We start from the raw sequence: 21,916 nt of genomic DNA on the forward strand, positions 1-21,916 counted from the left end.
CGGTCACTTCCTCCTCTGCTGGTGAACCAAACATTTAATCTGTACAAACCTGCGAGTCTCCCAGATACGAACCCTCAGGGAGCGCGATACATCTTCTCTTTGTGACTTCACTAAGGCGACCATTCGATCAAATGCCACTCACTGTGAGAGCAGCCGTCTCCCTCCTGTGTGTGTGTGTGTGTGTGTGTGTGTGTGTGTGTGTGTGTGTGTGTGAGAGAGTTTATCAGAAATAATATGAAATACAAACGCAGCAAATCAGTATAATCTGTTCTGATTTATTATCAATCTGATTGTTACTTTTCACACAAAATATATAGTTCTCATTGAGGCTCTCAGTGTACATTTCAGATAGCACTATATAGGTATTCATAGAGTCATTCATTGACTATACATAGAGGGAATAATCTGTCATGTTGCACAAAATATTACAATAAACCAGTGATGGAGAAACAAAAGAATTAGCAACAATCCCAATATAAGTTCTGCTTACATATATATCCTATTATGACTATCTCTACTCTATAGGGACTCAGTTGGTATATTTGTATTACATTTAATATTAACAGAGATGTTAATGTAACACTGTCTAAAATGTATGCGATGAGGAATAAAAAACACCTGATATGTTCAGAATATATCAAGAATCATGATCCGTGAGGCTTTTTAAGAATCTGAGCAGATGTCTGGACCCAAAATACAACAATACACACACACACACACTTCAACATCTGTACACATGATGCTGAGTATATATAGTGGGTTGATTCAGATCACAGAGGAGAAGAGACAATGTTATTTTCAAAACGCTATATGCGTCTAATACAGCGATTCATTTAGGGGATATAATCTGTACAATATGAGGCAGGAACTTCTTTTACTTTACATATTACTCAACTAGAGTTGAGCGCTGCAATGACTCGTCTATTTACTGGCAACCATTATGATAAATCAATTCATCTTTTCGGCAAAAATGCCAAACATTCCTTTGTTTCCGCTTCTCAAGAAGGTTTTTTTTTTGGATGTCCTGTATGACAGTAAAATGACTCTAAGTCAGACATGATAAGCAAATTGAAGACATAAAAAATGCCATTTTTTTCTTCACTTACACTCTAACAATTTCTCAAATGCATCGAAAGAATCTTAAATGGATCATTTAAATGATGGTTAGTTGCACCTCTATTACAGTTGCTTTTAAACGTGCCAATAGTCATTTTCTAAGCGCCTGTGTTAGTTCCCCCAATGGCAGGTAGCTTATTTTGGAACAAAAAAATCTTCACTTGACATCACGTAGACAGCTCGTCAGTGGCACTAGAACGGTATGTTCAGGAACAACATCACTGTTATGGAGGACCGGGCTTCATATCCACCACGAGCCTCACAGCAAGAGAGCGGATCTGAGCTCCCGCGTCAGATCAGGCCTCGCTGGTCTGACGCGGATCCCAGATCGACGGTCGTACTCTGAGGCGAGATTCCGCGAATATGGATCCAGGTGAGATATCTGGCACGACATTCATAAGCATACAGTATATATAGAGGTGAAGAGGAGGCAGAAGAGAGAAACAGAGCGAGGGGAAGGGAGGGCAGAGAGAGAGAGAGAGAGAGAGAGAGAGAGAGAGAGAGAGAGAGAGAGAGAGAGAGAGAGAGAGAGAGAGAGAGAGAGATGTCAGTCTTGAGTGGGCAGAGGAAACCGGTGCTCGGCAAGCGAGAAGAAGGTGGGGGATGCGATGCCTTCACTGAGGAAGCGCTTTCAGGATGGCGTTCACCTCCTCTGCCACGGCTGTCAGCGCAAACTCAAACTGCTCCTGAGGAGGAGGAGGAGGAGGAGGAGGAGGAAGAGGGAAGGATGCAAGGGAGAGAAGGAAGGGAGGAAAGTTTTAGTGTGCGGACAAGTGTGTAACATCTCAGGAATGCCGGTTCAGGATGATTGGCACCTCCCCCCCTCTCCGCTGACCCTCCCCTGGATGAGTTTGGCCACAGACTCGAGGTGAAGGTGAGCCGCTCCCAGAGCTTTCAACTCGGAGAGCACGCGCACCCGGCATCGATCCAGCCAGGTGTGTCTTAAAAATAAAGCTTTTGAGTCATGCTGCCTCTCAGCTTTGTGTGTGTGTGTGTGTGCGTATGTGCATTTGTTTGTGAATCCCACTCATGGCTTTCCCCAAGGAGCGCAAAAGGGGGCCGATTGATGTTTGCCCCATGGACCTGGTGTTTTTATATTCCTCTCCTCTCCCCAGGCTGCAGGCCACGGGGTCCTCTCACAGAGAAAAGGTACGTAGGAGTTTGGAAGGAGCAGTCTTTAGATGTGTCAACACACAGCCTGCCACAGTCTGGCCCGAGGAGAGGCTAAATCAATACAGAGGAGTCACTGGTGGTCGTGCCTCTCGCTTTGCAGAGGAGATTATCTGGAGTGATTAGGTTTTCTATTTTTATGTGTCTTCTGATGTTGTGATAGGGCCAGAAAATGTGAAACTACATCCATATATATATATATATATATATATATATATATATATATATATATATATATATATATATATATATATATATATATATATATATATATATATATATATATATATATAAATATATATATATATATACAGTATACACCACAGTTCCATGTCCCTGTCTAATCCCAAGTTGACTTTAAAGTTCTGTGTGTAGGAAAAAAAAGATTTGTTATAAGTTATAAGTGAGTTCTGTGCCTGCTGTTCCCATTTACACCACTGGGGGGAGATCAACCTCTGCTCGACAGATCAGAGATGGATGGTTAGTGAGGAAGAAAAACGGGCATGCACGCTGTAATTACTGCATGTTGATGTCTGTCAAGAGCGCTAACCAGAAAAAGAAGAGAAATAAATGTTCTCTCTTTTATTGTTGCAGAGGTTTATCCAAAAATAAAGTGGCAACATCTTGAAGCAGAAAAAAAAAAGATAATTGCCTGTCCAATTCTTGAAACCTAACTCTACATTTCATACCTCATTACAATCTAATTTCTGTGTAGACCCAGCATGAAGCCACAAAGTGGAATCAACAATATTCCAATACAATTTCATTTAGAGTTGTCAGAAAAGAGAACGAGAGAGTGCTGGAAATGCTTTTCTGAGTGCAGACGGCTGTAAAAGCAGCATTTATGAACCATCGAGGAACACTGGAGTCTGTTAGCAAGCTGCTTTCATGAATATGATCACCCACTACAGCATGAGCGTCGCCCTTTATTATTATAGTTATTATTAGTATGATTAGTATTAGTATATTCCTTCCAATTACAAGAGAAACAGAAGAGACTTGCTAACTATTAGGTGCATTAGTGGATGAGAGGAAATGCTTTGTACACACGCCCCAAACTATTCCCACAATGTTGTGAGGTGGACGGCCCGCTGTGATGAAAACTGTTGAGACTAATGAAGTATTTTATTAGATGAGATATTTACTAAACTGCTAAATATATGAAGGTGAAATGAAAAGATAAAGTTAAACAGTGTATCTTTTGATGTTTGATTCGTAGTCTCAGTACATTTCCAAGCAAACATGAGTTTGTAGGATTTGCATTTTCTCTCTTTTATATATTACGTATATACGAATTCATTAATATCTTTTGGTTTTGTACTTTGGATTAAATACATGAAACATTTGACGACATCGCGTTGAGACCTGAAAAAGGGCGGTGGATATTTTAAAGATGTATTTAAAAGATTTCAATTATCCTGCCTACTTAATCACAATTTACATGCTATTGCACACAACTGGCGACGTGCTCCTGCAACAGCAGATCTCGGTCAGTCTCTTTGTGTCGTGTGATAAATGTGAAACAGTGAGTTATTATCCTCCAAGACAATGTTTGTCTAATCCTGCAGCAGTTATCAATTACCACATCATTTCCCCTGATCCATGAGCACATGAAGTAGAAAACCGTCTGTTTGAATGACTGCGACCCCTCCTCCCTCCCTGCTCCCCGTCCACCCGCCTCCCCTCCTCCCTCCCACATCTCCCCCCATCTCTCTAACTCAAAGCCGGGGACCTTACCTTTGTCTGGACCATGCCAGCTCTCTGGTCTCTCAAGTGCTCCAGGGTAGCGGCAATATCAATCTCTTTAGCACCTGCAACAGACCGAAAATTGGACTGAGTTCAAAGCAGCCGAGTAATCCAGCTCACATCTGTCAATCTCTCTTTATGCCGGGCTCCCTTTGGAACAGCGCAGCGATTGAAAATTATTACATTCATCCCTCGAAAGACTTGGATGAGAGCCACACACTGTTTCTCAATAAAATATGCAAGAAGATATTTTGGGGTTCTGGGAAATGCACAATAATGCGTTCAGAAACGTTGAGCGCCGGCTTCTCTGTGAGAATCTTGTTCAATTTTTTTTATTTTTTATTATGTACAACTATAAAGTCTGCGAAGCCCTTTTTGCTACAACAATATATAAGTGTGTGTTTGTGTGCGTGTGTGCGTGTGTGTGTGTGTGCATGCTCACTATGTGTGAGTCTGAAAGTCTAAATTAAAATGATGTATTGCCTTTGCGGCAGCAATACTGATGATTGACTTATGCAACAGTTGCTCTCCTTCCACAGTGATCAGTTGCTGTTGAGCAAAGTCTGGCTTTGAAAGTGCGTGAAATCTGAAATCTGGAATCTGGAATCTGACATTTATGGATTTTAAGCAAAACACCAGAACTCGTTTGAGAAAATCGAAAAAGGGAAGGAGGGAGAAAACCGCAGAGAGCCGGCGAACTCTTAAGATGTTTTTGAAGGTGAGGCAGAGAAAGGAAGCGAAAGAGATAGAGTGCAAGGGAAAATGTACGTGTGAGTGTGGGTGAGTCAGAGGGAGGAAAGAAAGAGGGATATAATGCAGCTGGACTTAGTGCTCAAAGTACTCCAGTGCTCCAACAAGACTTTCATGTCTCAGAAGGGCTGGATTCCAAAGTTAAGCTTAAGAGAGGCTCTTCCACCAAAAGAAAAAAAAAGCTTTGGAGAGTGAGATTATGTTCATTTTATACATTCGATGCTGCAGCAGGAAACAAAAGGTTAAAAAGAGACCGGGTGGCACCTTTGATCACCCCGGACAACAGCGCGTTCGTCGCTGAACCATATGAACTGCATCAGGACGAGTCGGTCTCATTACTGTTTTCCTGAAAGTGAAGGGAAAGTCCGCGCCCCAGACACAGCCGCCCTGCTAACCTGCTCTGACGGGCCGATAACAGGAGGAGGGCATGCACGGGGTGGGGGTAAAGGGCAGAGGTCAAAGGGCAAAGGGCAGAGGGCAGGCTTAACTATGGAGGGCTTTGGAAGGAGCCGGCTTCTGTGCAACAATAGATGTCCACATCCAAATGTGTTTGGAAACGTTAAAGAATATGTATATTCATGCAAACTGGGCTTATTCGTATTCAGCGACGACTCATTGGAGTAGAGATTCAGCTGAAAACAGGAATTAGAGAAGAGCACAGGAACCTAACATCTATAGAAACTAATCAAACCATTCCTGGTTGACATGTAATGATGCACTGATGTCACAAGGTAACTTTTCTTAGTTTCATACTCATTTAGACCTGAGGTTATCGTGTCTGCTGCAGAGACCCATAATGGCACCACGTTACTGGGATTTGTGACCAGATTATCTTCCCTTACTGTGGTTTTTGATCATACAATGCTAACTCGGGGCCATTTTCAGCTCAAAATTGCCGAAAATAAAAAAACACCTGTATATCAACATCATCATATATTTTTTTTACACATTCTGGAGATCTCAGGTTATATTTTTGTAAAATAGAAAAATAATACATAGAGTAAAACTATATGGATTACAAATAATACTAAAATAAACCCATTGATCCCATTCAATATTAAATATTGATTCAAACCATTGGAGCCATGTTTCCAAATCCTGATTTCCCCTTTAAACATGTCATTTCCATGCATGCGCTGTATAAATTCATGTTGCAGTGGCGATGCAGGTCGATGTCGCGTGACGGTAGCTTAAATAGATAATTACTGATGTGGGGAAAGGTTTCTTTTTCCCCCTTTTCTCTTTGTTCAACTCTCTCCACTCCCTGCAGCTCCCTCCGTGTCTGCCTCTGTCTTCGCTGCCCCTGCAGGCCTCAGGAAAGTCACCCTCTAATGCATCCCAAAATGAGAGGCTTCGGCGTTGCCAGGGCAACACTTCAACGCGAGCAGAACGAGTGAAAAGGAAGCCATTGATCGTTACCTTTAGCCATCTTATTGAGGACCATGTCAATCAGAATGTAAGTCCCACTCCTGCCAGCTCCATCACTGCAGAGAGGGAGAGAGAGAGAGAGGGAGGGAGAGAGAGAGAGAGGGAGAGAGAGAGAGAGAGAGAGAGAGAGAGAGAGAGAGAGAGAGAGAGAGAGAGAGAGAGAGAGAGAGAGAGAGAGAGATGGAGATCATTAAGGTGGAAGAGTGAAGCTTTAATCTCAGTGTTTTTCTTATAAGGAAACAAATTGCTCATTTACATCTGCATCTGCTGAGAGACTGTGTGAGTATATTTAAACACAAATTAGTCTCCGCACACAGACACGCACGGCTTCATCTGCTTAAAACCGGTGATCGCGGACGACATAGAATATTCAAATAGCGGGGGAAAAAAAAAAAAAAAATCAATAATAATTCCGGTGAAAATACCTGAACAGATCTGAATATTTGATGTTCCAATAAACGTGATTATGTTAAAAAAACAACAACAAAAAAACAACCTTTGCACACGAGTGCATGTGTGGTCTGGAGACTCGCTGGGCTATTGGGGAGAGGGGAATGGTTTCTGAGGCACACTGGGGACAAAGGCTTTTAAATGAATGCACCTCAGGAGCAGAGGAGAGGTTGAGAGGCCAGGGGCGGTTCGAGAACAGCTTTTTGGAGAGCCTTGCTTTTCCATTACTCCAGAGATAGTCTTATGAAAAGCCTCCCTTTGTGCCCGCCGGCCATTCAACGGCTCTGCATGTTAATTGCAAACAAGGCGTGCACATCTCTCTAATAAAGGCAAGGCCAATAAAACAGGAGAGCGGCCTGAGCACCACTGCTTCATTAATCCACTGCGAGACACTCGGTCCTCACGGCTCCCTCAGAGGGCGTGGGCTGCTTCCCCCCCCCCCCCCCCCCCCGCCCTACGCTTGACTTAACAGGATGCCGCTATTAAAAAGTGGTCAGACAGATACCTGGTGTTTAACGCAAACCAATCAGGTTCAGTTAACTAACTTGACCAAATGGGGAATGTAAGTTTCTCTGGCTGGGTGTCTGTGCGGCGCAGTATGTGAACAAAGACACAGCTATAGTGGAGTAAACAGCGGCTGCAGTGGAACCAGATAGAGCGAATGGACGGAGCGGTGCTCAAAATAAACAGCCTCTCGCCTCCAACACACAATCGCCGTCCCAGTTGGGCAGGGTCGGCCACTGTCACAAGGTTCAAAAAGTTATACTTGCCTGCAGTGAACAATTATCGGGCAAGATCGACCCCGGTAGCACTTGTTAACTTTTCTGGAATAAAAAAGAAAAGAAAAGAAAATTGGACGTTACTGTAAAGTTTGGCAGCAAGTTGTCTTCAATGAAACATACTCTGGAAACAAGGTTCATTACATCTTTTTTTGTTGCTGAAAAATACCATTGAAAATTAAAGCAAGTGTCAAATTATAGACGGCAACATTCAAAAGAGCAAGCAGGACCCTGAGAGAGGTGCCCTCCTGTCAATCAATCACCTTCATTTGAGGATGGAGAAAATAAAATCAGTGGAGATAAATTGAACAGCATTATTGTGACATGTGGGTGATGGATGTGTGATGGTGTGATGCTGTGATTGCCGTCCGCCGACGCATTAACCCCCGGCCAATTATGAATGTTATACACCAGCGACGGCACGGCGAAGGCCAACCAGCCTTTTTCACACCCCGCTGTTGCTATGGAAACTGACTACACCGAGAGCGAGGACCGCGTCTTTACATTTTGATTTTTTTTCACCAGCGACAAAAATGACAAATACATGTTTGAATGTCTCACAGTGGCTCTAGTCCATCTGATGTTTTATGTTTCTTTTCAAAATCACCAATACTTAATTTAAAATGATTTATTGGAAACATAAAAATGACATTAAGCAAACATATAAATGTACTTTAATATAAATGACTGTGTCAACAACTTCTACTACAGTACTTCCAATACTACTCATAGTAGAAGCTTATCATCATATATTACATATTAAATATTTATGTATATGATTTAAACTCAGTTTTTTGTAATTTGCATTAGTTGAGTTTTCTATTTATTTGTATTTAAGAACTACAAGTGTGAACTGCATGTCCCATGTGTACTTGCATTTCAAAACACCTGTGCTCTATTTGATGTCATTATGAGCTTTAAGATGTATTTTTGCCACACCTGAAATCATGAAAATGACTGAATGTTCAACAAAGATACATATTAAAATGTTAAAAAACTAATTTCAATCCACAGTTTATTTGTCAGGAGAAAGATTTTCTTTTGTGCGTGCTTCGCATTTTGTTAGTACATCAAATGCATATTACATTTTAACTATATATATAGAGAGAGATATCAATAAAATCATAATGTGCCCTTTGTTAAAGCATACAGAGATGGTTGGAGTTCCCATGCAGGCCAGAGGAAGGAGCAGTGAGAGGAGGAGAGGGGAGACAGAGTCAGGAGTGAGAGAAAGACAGTTTGTGCACAGGCCTGGCTGAGGAGACACAGTTTCCAATGATCACTTTTGTGACTATGCAACTGGGCTCATATTACTAGCTGCAACATCACAAAAATGACACTGGCAACCGCAAAATATACCAAGTTGGCCGAAACCGTGAAAACCGTTCGATCTGAGACCTCTGAATCGCAGAGAGCTTTATTTTCCCAATAACCTAGAGCGGCGTTAACGGAGTTACAATGGAGGCGACCTAGTCGTTAGGGAGACCTCAGCAGCAAAAAAAAACAAAAAAAACGTACGTATGTCATCAAACACAGCTCAAATCTGCACACCAATATGATCAAATAAATAGAAGTGACTGCCACACCTCATTTAATTTGAAAAAAACAACCACAAAAAAACCAGCAGCGACTGTCAGGAAAGGATGACACGATAACACTGCACATCCTCCTTTTTTTTTTTTTTTTTTTGCTCTCATCTGCATTACAAACCAGAGGGACAGACTTCCATCCACAAATCAGATGCATCTTTTCTCATTTGGAGGGCTTTTCCTCTGCCTCTGGGTTCTCCCAGAGGAGCTATTGCTGCTCTTCTGCCAGAACACATTATATAGAGAACAGAGTGAGGTTATTCAGTCACTGGCTTTTCCCCCTCTCCCATGTTTTTAGTGAGACAGCTCTCATTTAATTGGGTGTTTGAATTAGGTGAGCTTTTTTTTTTTTCCTCCTCTCTTTCTTTTCTTCCCAAGCCAAGCCAGGCAGTGCTGGGCTGTTAATTTGCTGCATCACATGTGCTGGAGGGAGGTGAGGGAAATAGGCCCAGGATGAAAGGGATGCAGAAACACAGTCCTTATTAGAACAACCATTCTCTAGGACACCAGAAGGCAGAGGGGCAAAAGGGAGAAGGACCAGAGAGGCGCTGACAGAATACAGAACACAAGGGAAGATGATTAGGAACAAGCTGAGGATAAAGGCCAGTTGTAAAGGTGGAAATCGGCCTGAAATCTGTCTGAGCTCCCGGCAGCAGGTTCTGCACTCTACCTGCGGAAGTCTAAAAGGGTCCTGGCCGAGTTGGGAATCCCGCGGTCCATCCAGGACAGGAAGTGGAACTGCGTCACGGTGCGGGTCTCATTGGTCTGCAGGTTCTTCAGGTAGAAGCTCCGCACCAGGAAGTCTTCGCACCAAATGTGCTCCGACACCAAGTTGACCTACATTTAGAAATAGGCCGCATTCAATTAATTCATTATCACTTCACACCAGCAAACTCAACGAGGGGTGTATTCACAGCCCAAATTTTAAAGGGTTGGTTCATCCAAATTATACAAAATACATCGTCGGATTTACTTCTGGTGGGATTTAGCACAGCAAATAGTTTGGGTTTCCCTCACAAACCATTTATTTTAGTTTCAAACAAGGAGAGGACAAAGGTGGACATTTTCTCCAACATAATCTTTAGATAGCATGCTAGCTTTGGAATAGTAAGGACTAGGATTTCAGCCGCCATTAAAATAAAGTGTATTTGTTAGACAGGGTTTGAAAAATGACACACAGCAATTAAACACACAAACATAATGTGTATAAGGGATGTGTTTGTGTGGTAAAATGAGATGTAATTAAGTCTGATACTAAAGACTGTAAGAATAATTCAGTGTCTCAATGCTGCAGTGTTGACCTGAGGGTGGATTTTTACAGCATCCAAGCGCCGTAACTTTGGCTTACTCTCTCACAGACGTACCTCGTAGATGTGGTAGACGTCAGATCCTTCGTCCGGCCAGTAGGGATGACACTGCTTCACTCCATTTTCCGACAGCGGGGTCAACATGACGACGACGACGCAGCCGCTCTCCCACACCATCTACGTACCAGGAGAAAGACTACGTGAGACCCGATGCGCCTTTCATATTCATCCGGATGACATTACAGTCGCACTAACACGTCGCTGAGCGGTGCCACCAGGAGCAACATATTGCACATTAGCATTACATAGCACCCTTGCATTAGAGTGAAATTGATTTCTTAATCTTGGTCCAGGAAGTATGAATAAATGTCACCTCGCTGTGCGTGGCAAATGATAAATGTTGGGTCGAGCAGCAGGAGGGCGCGTCATGTGTCGCCCTCTCATATTCGTCTGAGTGAGATCACAACATCTACTGAGCCGCTGCTCCATTTCATCTTATCACGATCTAATGTGTCCTTGGGAAAGAATACAGGCCCACAGCAGCCATTAGGAAAATGAGGAGGAAACACGGCTTTTATGATTGCTATAAAAACACAATGGCCTTGACAATACACTAATCACAAGCGTCTGTGATCCAGCCCGGTGGACACATTACACGCCAACTGTGCCAGGATGTGATGAGATTAGGCGAGGTGATAATGTGAGGAAAGACTAACCATTTAGTCCGGTCAAATTTGGCAAATATTTGTAGGTGGGGGGGGGGAAAAAAGGTGTATTTTCTTAGTTTTCTAGAAACTGAACCCTTGCGAGGCTCCAAAAAACATTACATCATATGTTCAAAATCCTGAAAATGAACAAAGTTGCGGCTCTGTGAAGTGGAAGCGGCTTCGTGTTTTGCAGTGAATTCAGAGGAGAAGCGAGCAGGAGAGCAAGGCCCAGCAGAGCTAAGGTAATAGGAAGGGAGGGCGGGAGGGGAGGTGGAGTGAAGGCTGAAGGGATGGAGGAATGAGGAGTGGAGGATTAGAGCAGAGCCGCTTTTCAGAGCGCTGCCTGGGGCCGGAGTGGATTAGATAGGACAGAGCAAAAAGATTTGCCTCCTGCATGGTCCATTTGCATGAGAGTGCCAGTGTTTCCCCTGTTTGTTTACTTTTAATGGAGGGAAAGAGTGTGTTTTCCTCCTGCCACAACCCAAGGTTTACCATATTGAATAAGGAATGACTACTACTTATTCACACACACATAACTTTAGTCAATTGTGTCAATCAATCTGTTACTAAAGTTCCATAATTTCCTGCCTAATTGGGAAAGATTTAGAGTTGAGTTTATTTCTAAATGGCTTATTTCATTTGATAATGAATATGCATTTATTCACCTGGCACAGAACAAAATTGGCAGACAAACATATAACCAAATTGACTTTGAGATGATCCTCAACTGTTTCATTTAAAGCACCTTCAAATTAAATACAGGGCACTTCTGAGCTGATGTGGTCAATTAAGTTACACTTTTCAGATAAAAGGTGCCGATTCTTTCTTTTCTTTCATTAATTTGAACATGAGGACAAAAGCAGAACCAAACCAGACTCGACTAAACTTCCCAAAGCGACGTCGGTCCTAACTTAATGTCAGCACGATCGTAATGATCCCAAATGAGGAGAACAAGATGCAGAGTGCAACGTGCAGGGCCAGCTGGTCTGATAGGATTTATGCTTCACACTTCTACATCCTGGTCACGACGAGCAAAGCTACTTCACCATATGGAGGTGATGGGCCCACTAATTACCACTAATTCCTATTAACACATAAGAACGCCGTTTCCCCACCATGCATCATTTAAGGCATTCCTCCACACAAGAGCACATGTTTTACACGAGCCTTTATGCAGTGATTAATGGCATGTTCGTCTGACATTTATGGACAAGGCAAGGAATGCAAACAGCTGGGGGGGAAAGGCAAATATGAGCAAACATCAGCATTATCACAAATAATGTTACACTTCCTGGGGGTGTGTATAACTAGACTACTATTTACAACCGAAAAAGCTGCAGGTTTCTCGTACATATTCGGCTCGCGGCACTGTTTTATTGATGAGTAAGACTAGTCGGGGCACCATTACGTCTGGCCCCAGTTTGTGTCTATCATGTATTACCATTGCATTTGAGTGACAGAGCCAAGCATACAATTTCCAGAGAAAATATACAATTATTCCTTCCCATAATGCTTCAGGGGCTGTGAATAAGAACTATAATATTGCCATGGATTTACTGAGTTATGTTAAGGCTGTTTTTGTTCTTTTCTCCCAGTATTTCTTTACATTTTTGGCAAATTGGGATTGAGATGATTAGAAGAGTCGTTGAGGATTCTAGAAAACCATCGGTGGGTGTTGGTCATTTTTAGTGTAATTTATTGCGTAGCTGTTACTTGAATATAATGGGTAGCACATGACAGGCAGACACTGGGGCTACATTCTACTTCTTTGAGAAATCCCACCAATGCTTTCACAGGAAAGAAATAGCAATCTCGACACTCTTGGACCAAGAAGAAGACATCAGAGACCCATGGTAAGTCACACAAAACCATCTCTGTTAGGGTTCTTCCAAACCCTCATCCCCACATAGACATACCGGTAAAAGATGACAAAAAAACAGCGTGAATGGAGATGATTACCTGCCAGAAGTCTGCCACAGTGGAAAGAAGTGGGCCCTGCGAGGAGATGTAAGTAGGGTTGCGAGGGTCATGGTCCATCTGGGAGAGAGGGAGCAGAGTGTGAGACAGTGTTTGGGCGGAGACTGGCGGATGAAAACACACAGTCTGGGTTAAAGACTTGCATGAAAGCCTCCATCTGGATGGCGGCATGAGAGCAGAACACATTTGCTTCTGCAGACTTCTTTCTCTTCCATTCATTGATCCAGTCATTCTTGTTTATTTCCTTCTCGACACTTCCCCCATGTTCTGAAGATCTGACTACTTAAAATGGGTCTGATTATACTAAACTGGAATGTAAAGAGAGCTGCACGCTGTCTTCGGTGAACATTACAGTCCCACGCTGGATACGCTTTAAACACATTCAGTTTTGGTTTTTGTGATTTTTCTCTCACAGCTCAGTCTCTTTTAACGCCATCTTTGCATGAAGACTGAAGACCTTGGCCTTTTTAATCCAATTCATGTTTCCAACCCTTTGAATATTTCACATAAACACATTTGTATTACCTCCAATAGCTTTATTATCTCATCATTCAGGGATGCTTTCACTTCTGCTTTAGTTAAGTCATGTACCACCTTCTCTACAAGGTCCTCATACCAATGACCTCATGGAATGGCTTTCAGATCTCAATTTCTGTCACGCGTTGACATGCTTCTGCGTGGAACATGATGTAGTGGTGGGACTTTAAAGCCTGCAGGCTGTTGATGTGAGGGGGCTCGGTGTTCAGGTGGGACATAATGACATGGGGGACTTGATTTGAGGGATGTGATTGAGATGTGATTGAGTAGGTGTTGGCTGGGCTGCCCCTTAAAATCAATGATGTTTTTATGCACACCCTCGAGTGCAAGATGCATCAGTGGAAACATGTTGACATATTTCGCGGGGGAAAGAAATGAATTGCCGCATATCAATGCATTGTTGATGTATAGCTGGCATTATAATGATAGAAAACACACCCTGTCCGTGCTGTATTCTTGTAAGTATAGGGATACATGTAATATTATTTATAGTAGACCTACCAACAATATATATTGGACTCAAATGCAGTAAGTGAGACACTTTTCCTGAACAATGTATCAAGGACACTGAACATGGGCGCAGAAGTTAAACATCTAGCTTTTTTTTATCTAATATGTTTGTGTTTCTCGTTGACTCATTTGTCAAGCGCACCGACCTCGACATTCCCCCTTAGAAGGAAAATAATGATGAAACAATCCTTCGTGGCTTTATTATTATTCTCTCCTCATGTTCATTAACCTCTGCAGAATGTATTTCCACTGCCGTCATTGCCTGATGAAACCAAACATACAACTTTGGACCAAAATGAAAAATCGAATAAATGTCTTGTTTGTTCATGTCGTCGTGTCTGTGTGTGATTTGGTTTCATTACGGTGGATTAAAATGTCAAATTGTTTTCGGTTTTGGATTTACTTCCGAGCTGTGATTTAATTACAAGTCGGGCTCCATAGAAACAGACTAGTGTTGGTGTTCTTCAAGAGTTCCTGTTAATTAAAGGTTGAATATCATCCGTAGAACTGTACGCTGTAACATTTTGGAACATTTAGCAGTGAAACACTGAAATGATGCAGATTCCCCCGGTACATATTTGATCATCTATGTTTTCATGATTTATAGACGTGAATTAAGTGTCGATGAGACATGAAGTGAAGCATGAATGACTGAAAATATTCTTTCAATACACCTACACAAAGGCTGTCTGAAATGTGAAAATTGGACCGCCTATTCATTAAAGGATTTTCACAAAAGGACACATACATGCAGGAAACATTTTGTTCATCACCCACTGTTCTACTTCAATCAGGTGTAAACGCGATGTTCAATTTTCTCTTCATGCTTCCTGGTTTGAAAATTCTCTCGTGGATTTGTTCAAGTAAAAAAAAAAAAAAAAAATCCCCCCACTGAAATGAAAGAGCGGTGCCGAATGCTAGCGCTACCACTCCGCTAGCCAATCTCAAGGACACAGACAGGCTGTAGCTGTGTGTTGACATCCCTGCATGAATACTAAAGCGTAAACATGAAAGAGTAGTCCTGCGTTTCAGCTGTCCTCCTCTTGCCATTGTGGGAAGAAGATAGACTACAACAAAAAGGCAAAGAAGTGCTCTTTGGTTTGAAGTAAAATAGCCTGGACTTAAATAGCTTGCACAAATATATGTTCTTGAAGACGCGCCTCAACTTTTGTAGCGTCTCGATCCCGTGTTTATGTAAGATAGAGAGCGGGATTGAGGTCATCCAAGAAAGTTTGAAAACAAAAGCGCGGAGAACAGGTGGGCAATGGAAAAGCCACACAGTGTTTGACTTTCTGAAAAAGCCAGACGAGACAAAGCCGACCAGGCTTCGACCACATTTTGTGCCGCTGCACATCCCTTCGATTCCTTCCTCCAGCTAATGATGCTGTACATCTGGCCGCGCTCGCATCATTTGTGGAAAGCATTAACCATTATCCACGCTTTCTCCTGTGTGTGCGTGCGTGTGTGTGTGTGTGTGTGCATGTGTGTGTCGCCCTCGGCTTTGCGTGGAGCTCGGATCGCTCCTTCCATTTGCCTCTCTGACCCCTGATTCCCAGAAAGAAGCGACAGATTATTTACTCGTAGGCCACTGCCCCTACAGCTAATGAGGAGGAAGAAGCCGCATTGACAGACATAATTATCACAGTTTTGCTGGGCTCAGCCAGAGGTCCCTTTTGTGGTGTAATTACTGTCCTTTCATCCACACACCACTGCATCCGCCATTACTTCACCCATCTTCAACATCCGTGTGTCTTTCTAGATGCTTTTTTTCTCCCCCCAACTGCACAGAAACACTCCGGGATAACTTTACTGTATAGCCTTTTTCTAATCCACCGATCAGATTTTTGTGCCAACTTCTTCCCCTGATTGATTAACGTTATTCTAATGTTATTCTATACACTGGTTAAATAAGCTAAAAACCTCCACGAAAATGCCATTAGAGAAAAGGTAGGAATAAATGTGTGTTGCTGAGGAGTAATAGGCTTTTAGCGCAGCTGTGTGTGCCCCCTCCTCCCTCTCCTCAGACATTTTGGCACTGTATTTGAAATGCATAGTTTCCTGTTCCCTTTGATGGAATCCCTTTTCAGCAGCCTCAGGGGAAATCATGACTGGCAATGTTTTTGGGGAAACAAAAATCTTAGTCCTCACCAACACTGAGGTCTTTCTGGATTTTATACATTTGTTTAGTCAAAAATAATGTATAATTCTATATACTGGGGATGGGAAAAAAGGGGGCTTCTCCAGGGAGCGGCCATTTTGAAAGCAGTGAAAGCAGTGTGATGGAGAACGAAGTTAAAAAAAAAAAAAAGATCAATGCACTTGGATCGATGACAAGTCCTTTGAAACTTCTTTTATAGCAGAGTAAAATCCAACCAGAACAGGTGATTCTGGTACAAAAAAAGGCTTTCATCTGACATCCTCATCCACAACGATGAACCATAATGAATAAACAATACTCACTATTGGACTGGCATTGATGTAATCAGAGTTGTTGTGGTTATTTTCCGCTTTCAAGGCGATTCTGGAATGATCATCTGTAACGGAGACAAATAATTCATCAACATACTTTCCTCTGTGCCTCCTCCACACACAATAACACCAGCATGTTGAGCAGTAACAGAGGAATTTGTAAGTAAAAAGGTTCTGCAATTTCACCCGGGTTTCATCATGCAGACACTCTGAAGGCCTGATTTGCTTTCACCTTCAATAAGGAATGTTCTGAATGAAATAAGAATAAAATATTGCATCTGTGAGCTGTGAGCCTTAAAATCCTCTTTTTCTGAAACAAGTGAAACTGTTTAAAGATTCAGATAATCTGTTTCCAATCCATTTAAATCTACTGCATTAGTATTGGACTAAAACTTTGACTCTGATGTTTTTTCTTAAATCTAAGACTAAAAAAGCAGAAATTAAAGTTTGGACGACATCTTCAAGTCTAATTCGTGATACAAAATCTGAATCACAGTCAAAAACTCTTGACGGTAACCAAACAACCGACCAATTGTCATCAGTTTTCAATGTTTTGCTAAATCCTGATTGGCACCGGGACATTACTGCGATCCAACTGAGCCACGCCCCTTTCAAGCCAATGAAAAATTGGGCAGAAAACTCTTTTTGTAGGTCCCCATCACTCAAATTAAAAGGCTGATTGAGAAAATTCAAGGAAAAATCACATGCTAGCATGATACGTGTGATGCGGTGACTGTACATACATACGAATTTAACATACGAGTGTTTAATATTTGCCTTACAATAATAATAGAAACATTCAATTGAGTGAAAGAGGTCATGTTGATTTACATTTGTAAAGAAAAAATGTGATTCAACGGTAGCTTGTACGGCTAACGTCATGATCAATACAGTCATGCGATGCAGAGGAGGCGTAACACTTCAGTCTGCTGGTAATGCCATCATCGTTATTTAGGAGGCAGCATGCAGGACATACTGACTGAGTATGCAGCAGCTGAGGCAGCGAGTTCATTTGCAATGTCGAACACACTGGAACGATTGCATTTGGACTCTTTACTGTTGCCACGTCTGTGAAGCTTTCTGTTCTCGATGCAGTTTTTGTAGTTCACAATGATAGTTTGCAGTTATCGGTCTACATCTCACACAGAGGTAAACGGGAACATTTCTCATTTCCCCCTAGCTAGCGAGAGGAAGCTAGAGTAAGAAATAACAAATGCTTAAAATTGCTTCATTAGTCAGCAAAAAAAATAAAAAATCCCCCCCAAAAGCATCTGAATGGACTCACATACGACCACGGCGTCTGAGCGGTTCCTCTTGGCGTTCTGCTCGCCGTGCCCCACGCTGCAGGCGCTGGGCTCTGCCTGGTAGGAGCACATGGCCTCCCACTCGCGCTCCAGACGGTTCTTGTTCTTCAAGTGGTCCTCCATGTACGACTGGAGAACAAAAAAGACACCACCTTAGCCACCGTTGCAACTAATAAAACCACGCAGGAGACGACTGGATGGATCTCAAAATGTGGCTGTGAAAAGACATTTTGTGCGCCTGCATATTAGGTTTAATAGAAATGAGACACAATTCATCTCCACCATTATGTAGCTGATTTGAGCTGACTTGTTATTTTTTTCACTGTATTCACTCCACCATGAGCTATCCAACATATAATCTGGAGCAGAAACACGAAACCCCTGACAACAGCAGCTCTCCATTAAAGCTCTGATCAGGTGTCATGGAGCAGTATTGTTCCACGCTGCTGTGCAGCGTAACAACTGGGTGAGGAAGAGGCTGCTGAAGACCGAGGTGGGGAAGGTGTGCTAATGTTAATGTCTTTGTGCGTGTGCGCGTTTGACCGAGAGAGAAAAAATAAATAAATCACGCACAATTAAGACTCCTGAAAGGTTTGTCTGCATTGGAAATACTTCAGGGGTGTTTCAATCACGTCTCTTACTGCTTGCACAGCCACTGATAAGATTGTCTGCATTTAAGCCTTTGCTCGGAGAAGACAAAATTGAATTCACTAGAGAGACAAAGATGGAATAAGAGAAGGGGGAAGGGTAGAAATCTGTGTGTGTGTGTGTGTGTGTGTGTGTGTGTGTATTCCCCCAAACCAGGGCAAGTAGGGAGCTTAGAGGCTGTAGCTGGCAAGACGATCTTTTGTAAACGCAGCGCTGTGTTTCGCTTTCTCTCCTGTATCATGGCTCTCTTCCCAATGGGGTTAAATACTTTAGTCCGCTATTGTGTGAGGCTGAAGATTACAGACTCATAAACTGATGTCAGGGATCAGCTGGCTAATACAATGAAAGGGATAGCAAGATGTGCTGGGGTTTTATCCCATATTAAAAGGCAGTAAAAGTAGGCAGAGAGGTAACACTCCAATGTTACATTCAAGTTATTCACTCCTTTCTGTCAAAAGGGTAATCCAGCTCTTTGCAGAATATATACAATTCCTACAAAGATGATAATCACAAATAAGCTTGTCCAACACATAATAGGCAATTACCCTTTGATAGTGCATGAATTCTGACATCGCCTGCATGCACCCGAAGGATATTAGGTGACTTATAAGAACGTTACAAATCCTACAGACAATGGAAATCAAAGTTAATTGTTCGATATGGTACCAAAGGTGCCGCTCAGGTCTCAAAGGTCGCGCTAAAAAGCAACTCTTGTGATTAATGCGGCTGCATAATCAGAGAACACAACAGCACAACGTGTTCTGTCTGAACCCATTAATGACATGAAGTGGCGTTTCTGAAATAATACTGCAGATTTCTGTTGTTGTACCCTGAGCCATTCCTGAACTTTTAATTTTATGCATGCAAAAAGCCCAATTATGAGAAAAAAAATTGAGTTAATGTCAACTCTAATAGCAGCCAACACATATATATATTTATATATATATATATTTGCATGTGTGTTGGTGTGCATCGCCTACGCAAACAGACAGTGCTGTCTTCCCAGGAAAATGACAGCATGCCATTATGGCCACTTGACAGAGCCTGTCACCACTATGCTCCTGTCACCCTGTACAAGTACTCTCTGCTTGCCAGCCTGACAGCATCCCACCTCCCCGACCAATATTACATCTCCATGCACTTGATAAATCCACTCTGAATTGCCTCCCATTCTTTTCAAACGATGCCCTGAATCGATTGCATTCCAAATTCATATTTTCGCAGCTTAATGCAATGCAGCCAGCAGGCCCTTATCAAGCCCTCCCGGTACTAGGGGGAGGCAGCGGACCATGGCGTATTCCAGAGACAGGGTAACGAAGGTTTAGTGAATGGGAGGATTATGTCTGCCAATCAGAGGGTTGGGATGGGAGGCCTGGGTGTCAGGGAAACAATGTCTAATCCTTCCTAAGCAGTCTCCTCGGCAGCAGAGGGTGCTGGGTGAAATCAGGATGAAGGGACAACCAGGGGAGCCAGACACAACAGGTAACACATTACTGTCAAGCTCCGCTGTCAAATTAAAACAAACAATACCGGTAACAGTTTGAACTGGGAGTTTTATGATATGATAAACGGCGGCGAGAGGTGGAGATAGATGGTGTTAATATGTACGTCTTGGCGTGCTCGCTAATAACAGCTCAATGAAAAGAACACATGCTTTGGACTGAAATGAAAGTGTAATTTGTTCTTTTGCTCATAAACTACATTTTTAAATTGTGAGGAAAAGCCACTGAGGGCAGAACATGTTACATGTTGCATGGGTCAGTGGCTGTTTTACTTTGCCTCAGTCCGTTTTACTTTCAGGCACATCATTTATCATTTTCTCTACAATAACTACTCAACATAATGAAAAAGAGCCTCAAGCGCCATCATTATTTTTTGTGTCAGTAGAGAGGTGATTAAGCCAAGGGAACGCTCCAGAAACAGCATCAACATTTTGACCCTGTTTCCAGACAGTATAACGGGGAGCTGGATGGACACTTTGTGAAAAATGCTTGTGAGGGAAAAACGTCTTTCCTGACTATGTGCTGTCCATGGTGCTGAAGGGATTACAGCAACAATCACAGGAATACAGCCACTAACTCCATGTTACATCTGATAATCATTTACCAGGGTTTTTAGCCACTAAGTGGTTAACGTTTTCATGGTTGTAGCAAAAACGCTGCAGCTGAAAAAGTGAACCGAGAGAAGATATAAAATGTACGATAGCAGAGGTGTGTCAGGTGATTCAGCACACAGAGGCATCCAATTCCACTTCTGAAGTTGAAAGTCGTTATGCAATACTTTTCAAATCTCGAGGGGGGTCAAACGATGGGGCGCAACATCGTAGTTCATCGTGGTTGTGTGTGTGTGTGTGTGTGTGTGTGTGATCTGATCGGGCCTCACAATAAGGACCCCCAGCATATGTGCTTTGGAGAGCCGGGTATTCATCATCCTTCTCCACACGGTGTGAGCTCCAAAGAGCGAGAGAGAGGAGATGAGAGGAGAGGAGAGCTGAGATGGGAAAATATAGGTCTGAGATCAGTGATAACAAGGCAATCTCACACATGGTTTCATGTGAGATGGAGGTGGAATTTTAAAGAAGAACCCCTATAGGACATCTCCATGTCAATCATGGCATGAAAGAGAATTAAAGGGCCCTGAGTGTTTAACTTTCTGCCTGCACTGAAAAAACTATGGGTAATAATAACAGCTCCTAGAAATGATTCACAGTGTCTCTTTTGTTATTGCAGGGCTAAATGCTTTTCTATTGTCAATGTTTTCAAAAGGGCCTTCACAAACAAGCCTTGACGAGTGCAACAAAACCCATCTATTACCACCAATACAAGGCATTACTCAGATTCACTCTCATTCATTATAGCCTCCCAATATAAAAGCTAGACATGCAGTGTGATGAATGCTCCCTCCATTAATGGAAACACTTCAAGGCATCTATCCATCTCTTTTATCAAGCTTGTCTCAAATGAATGAAGCGAAAGTTGTGCAAAATTAAAACAATCCATTGTGTGTTTGTGAAAGCACTGGCAACATTTTTCAACCCCCCCCAAAAAATAAAAAAAAATAACAGAATTTCTAAAAATGACAATCAGATGGATAACGATATTTCAGTTTTGTGCATCCCTCATCATGCAAAACAATGTCTGCCTTATTTTTTGCTGCAGCAGTAAGAGAGACGGCGGGGGTAAAAGATGTAAATGATGAAAGACGCGGGGCAAAATGATAAAGAAAGAAAATGACACAGTTAAGGGAGGAAAAAGTGGGAGGAGAAAAAATGAAGACAACAGAGGCGAGATTAAGCAAGAGGGGAGAAAAAAAACAGCGGGGAGAGTGATGGGAGAAAAAAGCCAAAGATAACAAGGTTCTGAAGGGAATGAGGTGAGAGAGGAATGAAAAAGAGACACATCGAAATAGATAAACAGAGATATCAAGCTG

General features: G+C 42.4%; 1 protein-coding gene across 1 annotated transcript in view; it reads right to left on the minus strand.

Annotated features, from left to right (window-relative positions):
- Positions 1-255: 255 nt before the first annotated feature.
- The window catches only part of ptprn2 (protein tyrosine phosphatase receptor type N2), a 113,306-nt gene continuing 91,645 nt past the window's right edge, over positions 256-21,916 (minus strand). The window contains exons 14-22 of the mRNA XM_068581535.1: positions 17,821-17,968; positions 16,527-16,600; positions 13,002-13,079; positions 10,393-10,512; positions 9,699-9,865; positions 7,431-7,484; positions 6,202-6,266; positions 4,024-4,097; positions 256-1,802 (exon numbers count right to left, since the gene is read on the minus strand). Of these exons, the coding sequence (XP_068437636.1) occupies positions 1,731-1,802; positions 4,024-4,097; positions 6,202-6,266; positions 7,431-7,484; positions 9,699-9,865; positions 10,393-10,512; positions 13,002-13,079; positions 16,527-16,600; positions 17,821-17,968 (852 nt within the window). The 3' untranslated portion in view covers positions 256-1,730. The remainder of the gene's footprint in view (positions 1,803-4,023; positions 4,098-6,201; positions 6,267-7,430; positions 7,485-9,698; positions 9,866-10,392; positions 10,513-13,001; positions 13,080-16,526; positions 16,601-17,820; positions 17,969-21,916) is intronic.

The sequence above is a fragment of the Clinocottus analis genome, unplaced genomic scaffold (genome assembly GCF_023055335.1).
Source record: "Clinocottus analis isolate CAN_PGR_092001 unplaced genomic scaffold, fCliAna1.0.p SCAF_18, whole genome shotgun sequence".
NCBI classification, from domain to species: domain Eukaryota; kingdom Metazoa; phylum Chordata; class Actinopteri; order Perciformes; family Cottidae; genus Clinocottus; species Clinocottus analis.